The 10,003-nt window shown below is 37.4% G+C and overlaps 1 protein-coding gene across 1 annotated transcript in view; it reads left to right on the forward strand.

Annotated features, from left to right (window-relative positions):
- The window catches only part of PARP4 (poly (ADP-ribose) polymerase family, member 4), a 122,002-nt gene extending 115,030 nt beyond the window's left edge, over nt 1-6,972 (forward strand). The window contains exons 33-34 of the mRNA XM_005880019.2: nt 3,656-3,788; nt 6,596-6,972. Coding sequence (XP_005880081.1) covers nt 3,656-3,788; nt 6,596-6,773 — 311 coding nt within the window. The 3' untranslated portion in view covers nt 6,774-6,972. The remainder of the gene's footprint in view (nt 1-3,655; nt 3,789-6,595) is intronic.
- The last annotated feature ends 3,031 nt before the right edge of the window (nt 6,973-10,003 follow it).

Raw genomic sequence — 10,003 nt, forward strand, 5'->3', positions numbered from 1 at the left:
ATAAAAAAAATAAAAAAGTTGACCTGCTGTCCTGGCTGGTGTGGATCAGTTGGTAGGAGCATTGTCCCGTATACCAAGAGGTCATGGGTTTGATTCCCAGTCGGGGCACATTCCTAAGTTGCAGGTTCCATCCCTGGGTCAGGCCGCATATGGGAGGCAACCAATTGATGTTTCTCTCTCACATTGATCTTTTTTTCTCCCTCTCCATTTCTCTCTAAAAATAAATAAAAACATATCCTCGGGTGAGGATTTTTTTTTAAGTTGATCTGTTATGCAGTGATAGGGATATTTATAATAGTATTATTCTCTTTACTTTTCTTTATAATTAAAATATTTTGTAATAAAAAAACATTCAGGCCCTAGCCAGTTTGGCTTAGTGGATAGATCATTGGCCTGCGGACTGAAGGGTCCCAGGTTTGATTCCGGTCAAGGGCACATGCAGGCTGGATTCCCAGTGGGAGGCATGAGGAGGCAGCCCATCAATGATTCTTTCTCATCGTTGATGTTTCTATCTCTCTCTCCCTCTCCTTTCCTCTCTGAAATCAATAAAAATATATTTTAAAAAAACATTCAGTGGCTGTGTTATAATGATGCAAACAATGCTACTACATATCAAATATCTTAGATGGAAATAAAGATAATTTACCAGGGAAATTATCAGATGACTTACTATATTCTATTGATGAAGATTGTGGAGGAGGAAATATAACTTGCCCTCTACCATTCTAGGTTCTTAGCTAAGACCCCCATAATAAAAGATTAACAAAAGAAAAACAATTTAATTATGTACATACATATGTACCTATAGGAATGAAAACCCAGCAAAGATATCAGATAAAAGGCAGCCAGGCAACTGAACTAAGGAAAGGAATAGTGGTCTGGGTCTTCAAAGTGGAAGAGGCAATTCATCTGTAGGTGAGAAGAGGCAATGTCTGATAAACAGATGTTTGCCCAGACATGCAGATAAGTCTCTTAGATGAAATAGTTAGCTCTGGTAGTAACTCTCTTCCTGGTACAGGCCCCTTTCCAATTTCTTTTAGGCAGTTAGGGGGACGTATAAAGCTTTTCCTGAGTCTATTGGGTCTTGCTTACCTTCAGCTCAAAATTATCCACACGCCCAAGTGGCGCATTCTGGGGTGGCTTTGTTCTGAACCCCCTCAAGGTAGCTGTGGAAATTTTGGTTTTATAAAATATAAGATTGGAAAAATAACATCATTTAAAATCTAACCCATTATATAAAGTCATTTCAAATACATTACTTGCATTTAAGAAAATAAAAAAGGTTTGATTTCTGGGTCCAGTATATGTTAACTTCCATTTTCAATTTTGGTATTTCATAATATATCTTGATTTGGATAACACTGGTTATCTGTAGGTACTATTAAAATAATCAAAGAGAACAATTAAGTTGATATAATAATTTTTTATTTCAGTGCCCTGGCTGGGTAGCTCAGTTGGTTAGAGCATCATCCAATACATAATTTTTTCAGGTTTGATCCCTGGTCAGGGCATATATAAGAATCAACCAATGAACGCATAACTAAGTGGAACAACAAATCAATGTTCCTCTGTCATGTGCGAGCCGCATCCTGCGTGGTTCAGGGTTCGGGATCTGGAGAAGAGCTGCGTGCAAATGACAGAGATGAGACAAGAAATAATAATTTGGAAATATTGGGGGTCAGGTGGGAAGCCCAACACAAGGGGAAGGACTTCCACTGGTGCCAAGGCCTTGCCAACCTTTTATTCAATTTTGGATACACATATAGCCCTTAGGCAGGCAATTCTGGTAACAGACAGACTATCTTAAAGGTCAGTAAATATTAATAAAGATTTACTCTGAGAATATTTGGTCAGGAAATTGCTTGAGCCACCATTGCCTTGGCTAAACAATTGGTGCATAGCTCTGGCCCTTGCCAGGGCTCAAGGTTCACCAGGGTTCCGGGCTCCTTGTTTACACTTCTCTGATAGTGAAGACAATGGGTGGCTTCCTACATGTCTCTCCCTCCTTCCCTTTCTCTCTCTCTCTCTCTCTCTTTTCCTTTCTCTCTTCCTCTAAAATCGATCAATAAATAAAAAATTAAAAATGTTTAATCCATACTTCATGAAGAGAGCAGTCTCCCCTCTCAACTTCAGAAACCTACAAAGTAAGGGGAAAGGTTCATGTCAAAAATTCTGTGGGCTTTTGGGTCTTTAGGGTGAGTTGAAAGTGTTTGTAGGGTTTAGGGGATGGAGATCCATTGAATTGTGCTAACCAGCATTATAGGGAGGACTTGACAACATATCTTCACATAATCAGCATGACCCATAACCTATGATATCACGGAGCTCCTTTCATTTATTTATTCTAGTTGACAAATGTGCACAAGTAATGCAAATAAAATTATTGTTATTCCCAAGGGTTAGGAAACTTGGGGAATGTTCACATTACTTGATGGTGTAAATATCAGTGTTATGATTAATGGTTGGTTTGGTTTTAATGCTTATTTACTACTGAAATAATCTAAACTCAATAAATAACATTAAAGTGTTGTGTTGGACAGTATTAAGTACCTGATGTGTATTTGGTCTGAGAGTATTTTGTTTATACTGATGTGTTGTTGTTTTTACCTCCAGTAATATATGTATTATGTCCATGAGGGACCCTGGGAAGGTGTGGGCTTGGCCTTGCTTGGGATTGATTTTATTTTACATGTTTTCTGTGATCTTATGCACTGTAAGTACTGATGCTACCACACCCCTGCCAAGTGTGAAATAAAACTGGCTCTTCAGAAAAAAAAAAAAAAAAACAAGTAAGGGTGCAAGGTTTTATAGAAAGAGGCAAGCAGGACACAAGAAAGAAGTACTTGGTTTGGCTGGAGGTGTATATCTGACCTTATTTAGAAAGATCAAAGTATAGAGTCAGAACTTGAAATAATTTGATACACTGGTCTGCCATATTGATTGTTTATTTGTTGTGTATTTAGGTTTTCTCTTGAGCTTTTTATAGCTGAAGTCTAGAAACTGAATTTTTCTCCGCTTAGTTCATGCTTCTCTGGTATTAAAGACTAGAGGCCCGGTGCACGAATTTGTGCACTGGTGGGATCCCTCGGCCTGGCCTGTGGGGATCAGGCCAAAACCGGCTCTCCAACATCCCCCAAGGGGTCCTGAATTGTGAGAGGGCAGTTCTCGGATGATACACCCCAGAATCGGGCTCCGTCCTCTCTGGTTCCGGGTGCATCACCCAAGAACCACAGCTGCCAAGTTACTTGCAGCTCAGCAGCTCCTGCATTGAGTGTCTACCCCCTGGTAGTCAGTGCACATCATCGCTACTGGTCAGAGCATCTGCCCTCCTAGTGGTCATTGTACATCATAGCTACTGGTCAAACGCTCGGTTGCTTAGGCTTTTAAATGTATAGATGGCAAGAGAGGGGAGGACTGAATCTTATTCAGTTTCCTGACAACCTTCAGGATAATATGACAGGCACATGTTCCAAATCATCCTCATTTTTTACTTAAATAGCAGACAAATTAAGGACCTTGAAAAGTAACAGTGAGTTTTATGATTTGCTATTATGGTATGGTTTTATAATATTATAATTCTTTCATAGAACTTTTATAAATGGGCGTAGTTTGAGGTGTAGTTTCCAGTAAACATAACCGAGTTTTCCACTTTTAGGTATAAAAGGAAGAGAACGACTTCTGGACCTGATTGCCACATTTCTGGTATTGCAGTTTCTTCGTACCAGGTTGGAACAAGCTGGAATAGTCTTCAAATCCCTGATGAAATTGGATGACGCCTCAATTTACAGGTTTTTTTTCCACTTAACTATATATTTTTAAATATTATTTAACATTTAATTATACTCGTATTTTCCATTTAACTATATTACTAAGCAAATGACTTATATTTTCAACCATTTCTTAACTAAACCTAATATGAAGCCACACAGAATTGTAGTAAGTACAAAGAGAATTTGTTCATAGGTTATGTCTCGCCTGCACTCTTCTGTTGGCAGGGCCGACACAGTATATTTGTCTCTTTGGTTGCACAGGAAAACGCAGAGAGTTTAAGTATAGCTTACACTGGAGTCCATATCATTGGCACCTGGCTTAGAACTCTTTTCACTATAGTATATGGATTCTATATGTTTTTGGAAAATCCATAATATGATTATTAGAACCAGGCTTAGGTAAAAAATACAAATGCAAACCCATATGCTGTAAGTCTAAGTCTTTAAAAGTTATAAATTAAACTAGGAAATTGTTAAATAAAATATGTTCTAAAGTTTTACCTTGACAAATCTAACTTCAAAACCATCTAGAAGACCAGATTCAAATTTAGAATGATGGGATGACTTGAAGTTTTATGCCAAAATGTTGCAGTGCGAAGAGATCCAGTTTTCGGTCCCTGGCTGCTAGCCCTCGGCTGACCCCTGTTATCACAAGAGGCCTCAAGCGCACATATGAATATCCCTTACCCATCAGAACTCCATCATACCCTATGCAAATGGCTACCCTTGTGCACGCGCGTGTGCATATACATACACACACACGTATGTAATTTGCGTATGTCCTTTTTAAAGGCAAGATAAAGGGAAAACTAATGAAACTAATAAAAATATTATCTAGGAGGAGGAAGGACACAGGATGAAAGCTAAGTTTCTCCTAATATACATTGTTTTATTGTTTTGACTTAGAAACTGTAAATATTTTACATAATAAAGATTAAATATCAGAGAATAGAGCTTAAACATGTTAAATTATACATGGGAATGTGCTCAGCAGTGTCTGGGATGTCGGGAAATAAATGGCAAGACAAAAAAGAGGAGAGAATTAGAACCTATAAATTAATGGTCATATGAATCAAAGGCAATGTGTAGACCTTGTTTGGATCCTGATTTGAACAAAATCCATTGTATTAAAAAGACACAATTAGGGAAACTTAAACATTACCTGGATATTTTGTGATATTTAAGAATAATTTATAACTATTTTAAGAGTCACGTTTAAGAAAAAGTTCTTATCCTTTAGAGGTACATATTTACAGATGAAATTAAAAGAAATGAACAGACCTATTTTTACCCTCTTACAAAGAGACACTTCTGTTTTGATCTTCTACAGCTATGACAGCCTCTAGATCAAGTATTAACAACTTTGAACCTACTTTTGAATTGCATATCACAAAGTATTAAAGCAAGATTTTTAAAAAGTAAAATATGGCTCTTACTATATTACTGTTACTGTGAGAGCAAAATGGTTTGTTGGAACTGTAATAAATAAAACTTATAAATAATTTTTATTTCCTATTTATTGCCTATTTAAAACTTTTATTTCTCTTTTTCCTACTTCATGATGTACATAATGTTAATGTAGTAGCATTGCATGGAGGTGTATGAACAAAATTTTCACACTTATCAGGAGGGTCAGTCAGAAGTCTCAAGGCGATCTGGATTAAAGGAAGGCCAGTTGAATTAGTGAGAACATTTAAAGTCAGTTTTGTTGCTTTCTATAGTTAGTAACTATAAGTAGACTAATACTTATTGAGAAACAGATCTTTTAACCACTTCAGGCCTGTTGCTATTTGGTATGTTCATGGCATCATGATATTCAGCAAATATTTATTGACTACCTACTCTGTGCCAGGGACTGTTAAACATGCATTTTGTTAATCCCCACAACACACCCACAGAATCTCATATCATTATCATAACTGAGGAAACTGAGACTGCCAGTGTGGAATGAAAGGTGCCCAATATCACACAGGCACCACTGTATAATTACAGAATTAGGATTTGAACCTAGGTCTTAACCACCACACTATTCTGATGGCCCTTTCCCAGTTTATAGGGGGGAAAATCAGGAAGATGAAGAGAATCTTGCAAATTTTTAGTTTCCCCCCCCACAGAATTTTCTTTAAAACTTTAATATATATTACCACTTGTTTACTAATAAGTTTGAGAAGATGACAAATGAGGAAGCAGCTAATATTAATTTAAAAATTCAGAATTTTTCTGGGTTTAAATAGACCTGAATATTTGACAGTCTTAAATATTCAATAGCATTTAATGGTCACAAACTTGAAGCTTTTGATATGCACATTTTACTAGTTAGTTTATGTGATAGGATTAAATATATGCCAGTTTCAGTTTCATGTGTGACTCTCAGTCATTTTGCAAAAATAACTAGCCAAGTTGAGAATTCCTGGTTCAGTGAAAGGAGAGAGAATTGGAAGCCTAGTTTGTAAAATAGAATTGTGTTTGTATGTGAAGAATGGATAGGATTTAAATGGAGAAGAATGGAAAAGAATGACAATAAACAGATGTATAAAGGCTAGAAGATGCTTGAGTTATTCTGGAGGCAGTGAGGAAGTCTGTGGTGCACAGTGGAAGCTGGGAAGTGATGGGTATAATATACTTAAAAATATACTTAATAAGTTAAAACATGTCAGGCTGGTAGAAGAACTTTAATCAAGTATTAAAGAGAACTGTTTTTCTTAAATATCTTAATTTTTGACAGAATTATTTTGTCTGAGCTAATGTGCTAGATTTGATACCACATTACATTTCATATCTAATTATATTCTGAAATTGATGGAAACATTGTTTTTTAAATCTAGGAATATTCCCTGGGCTTTTGAGAAAATAAAGAAAGCAAGTGAATGGGTTAGAAGAACTGAAGGACAGTATCCATCTATCTGCCAACGGCTTGAATTGGGTAAAGACTGGGACTGTGCCACTAAACAACTATTGGGAATCCAACCCATGAATACCACCTTTCCTCTTCAGGTTTCTTAATTATGGTCAAGGCTTAATCAGATGAAGCTGTATTTTAAACTTTTTTTCATGCTTCTATCAATAAAATAATATTAATAGATACCTATAATGAAATTTAATTATGATTTTATCAAATGTAGCAATGTCCCTTAAAAATAAATGGAAGCAGAATTATTTTAATGAACAAGCAATAGTAAAATAAAAATTACAGTGTTAAGATTTCTTGTGTTCAAATATTTTAAGGTGGTAAAATACACATCTGGATGGTCCTGGAAGCTCATTGCTTTCTCTCCTTCAGGAGTCTGGTACAGACTGGTCCAGCTGGACTAAGCAAGCTGGGATGAAACAAAGTCTTTGGCCAATGTCCACAATTCCATTTCCAGGGTCCTAGGTAACCCCCAGTATGCATTCTCCTTGGTGTGGGTCCTGGTCTGCAGATCCCCTGATACATTTATTTTACTTAGAGAAACTGGGTATCCCACGCAATGCTTTCATGGCTCTTGCTTTTGTTGTTGCATCTCAAATCTCAACACTAAACCCAAGGTCATCTAGATTTTCATCTATGTTCTAGAAGTTTTATAGTTTTGCACTTTACATTTAGGTCTATGCTAGTTTCAGTTATTTGTGTGTGTGTGTGTGTGTGTGTGTGTGTGAAAGGTATAAGGTTCACTACCCCGCCTAGGCCATTTCCTCTCTACCTTTTCATAAAACCTTGGTTTCTCTGGTATACAGTCTTTTGGCTACTTCCTACCTGTCCTCATTGCTTCCATTCACCAACTGCCCAATACCTCCCCTTGTTCACATGGTTCAGGACTTCCCTTTCTACTGCTAGTCCTGCCTTTATCTTGAGTAACTTCCAACATCCTGCTGTATGACCCCTCCTAATTCCCTGGGCTTGAACTGCAGCTTATTGAATCTTGGTAGAATGCCTTGTGATCAGGTTGGTCACCAGAAGGATGAGAGGCTTGTAAGGAGCTCCCACCTGCCCTGCCTATATGTCTCCATGGGAGGCTGTCATGAGATAGTTTCTCATCACCTCCTATTTCTGATGAGATATGAAGCTCAGGATACAGCTGCAGACTACCCTCCAACCCCGCCCTTCTAGCTGCATCTAGAATCGGCTCCTCAACAATGATGTGTAGCACAACGCATGTCACAATTATCTAGCTCCTTTGGAAGTGTGGGACAAGGCGAGGTGATGTCTTTGACTACTCTTCCTCTTGCTATTTATTTATTAATTTTTTTTGTTAATCCTCACCCGAGGATATTTTTCCATTGATTCTTAGGGAGAGTGGAAGAGAGAGGGAAAGACAGAGAGAAACATCGATGTGAGAGAAACACATCGATTGGTTGCCTTCTGCAAGGCCAGGGCCCGGGCCAGGGAAGAGGTTGCAACCAAGGTTCGTACCCTTGACTGGAATTAAACCTGGGACCTTTTGGTCCACAGGCCGACGCTCTATCCACTGAGTTAAACCAGCTAGGCATTCTTCTTGCCTATATAAATCACCTACATCTACAGTGACTTAACATATCACATATCTTTGCCTGCTTGTCTGCATGACATAATCACAGAAGATAAACAGTCTTTTCATGGTTTATTAGATTAAGGGATTTAAATGATTGGTAATACCCAGTAACACAAAATATGTGAGTAAACAAAGACTTCCTTACATATTTACTGGAAACATTCTAGTAAAACAAAATTTTGCAATATAGATGTTTATCAAAATTTAAGTCATACCCTCCTTGAAATATAAATTTCACTAAAAGGAATTCAACTTTTAGAAATTCATCTTACAGAAATATGGACACACACAGAACAAAGTGCAATAAAACTCACTTTAAAAGTGATATAAATGGGTGCCTATGTATGTATTACATAAAAATCTGTCATGCCATATTACAAACTGGTTACCTTTAAGGAGTAGGAACTTTATTTCTATCTTATATATTTTGGGTTAATTGAAAATTTTTTCAATGAATATATATACTTAAATTTTTTAGCTCTGGCCAGGTAGCTCAGTTGGTTAGAGCATTGTCCTGATACATCAAGGTTGCAGGTTCAATCCCAGGTTAGGGCACATACAAGAATCAGCCAATGAATGCATAAATAAGTGGAACAACAAATAGACGTTTTGCTCTTTTTCTCCCTTTCTCTCTCTTTCTCTAAAAAAAAAATTATTTCAAGATTTAAAATATTTTGCCAAGTTTTTATAAATTTAGAACTTTCTTTTGTTTCCTCTTCTGTTGTTGACTTGTTGAAGAAACAAGGTTAGTTGTCCTATAAAATGTTGCACATTCTGGACTTGTCCAATTACTTCCTTTTCTCTTTCTCCATGTTTCTTGTAGGCTGGAAATTAGGTCTAAAGGCCTGAGTAGATTAAGGTTCAACATTTTTGCCCACAAAAGCCATTGAGTCTGGTTATTGTTCTACTTTTAATAATGTTTACATTGATCAGTGGGTTTCCACAGTGGTGGTGTGTTTCCTCTGAATCTGTGGAGAGATATTTGGCATCCAGTTCCTCATCCATCTTTCACCTAATAGTTTTGTTGCCTGAATCATTTTCAGGAAATATTGTGATTCTCTCTTCTATACATATTAGCTGGAATTCTTCTGAAATAATGACCTTTCCCCCTTCAACTAATGTTATTTGGTTATTTTTTTTTAACTTATTTTTTTAAATATTTTTTATTGATTTCAGAGAGGAAAGGAGAGGGAGAGGTAGAAACATCAATGATGAGAGAGAATCATTGATCGGCTGCCTCCTGCTCGCTCCACCCTGGGGATCAAGCTTGGGTGCACATGTCCTGACCGAGAATTGAACTGTGACCCCCTGGTTCATCGGTCCATGTTCAACCACTGAGCCATATCAGCCAGGCTATTTTATTTTAATATTTTTTAAAATATATCTAATTATTAGAATTGTTGTGTGTCTGTCTTTTATAGACTGAGTCCCTGGAAGGCAGACTATGCTTGTTGTATTCCTAATGCCTAGTAACATCATAGTACATTTAGTAAGCTCAATAAATGACACCAACTCAAAGCTGGTGATCCTCTCCATAGGGATGTGCCGATCATAGAGTACTCTTTAATTAACCTCAGAGTTCAATTTAAAAAGTTAATCCGCCCTAACCGGTTTGGCTCAGTGGATAGAGCGTCAGCCTGCCGACTGAAGGGTCCCAGGTTCGATTCCGGTCAGGGGCATGTACCTTGGTTGTGGGCACATCCCCAGTAGGAGGTGTGCGGGAGG

Source organism: Myotis brandtii, unplaced genomic scaffold (genome assembly GCF_000412655.1).
Source record: "Myotis brandtii unplaced genomic scaffold, ASM41265v1 scaffold62, whole genome shotgun sequence".
Classification (NCBI taxonomy): Eukaryota; Metazoa; Chordata; class Mammalia; order Chiroptera; family Vespertilionidae; genus Myotis; species Myotis brandtii.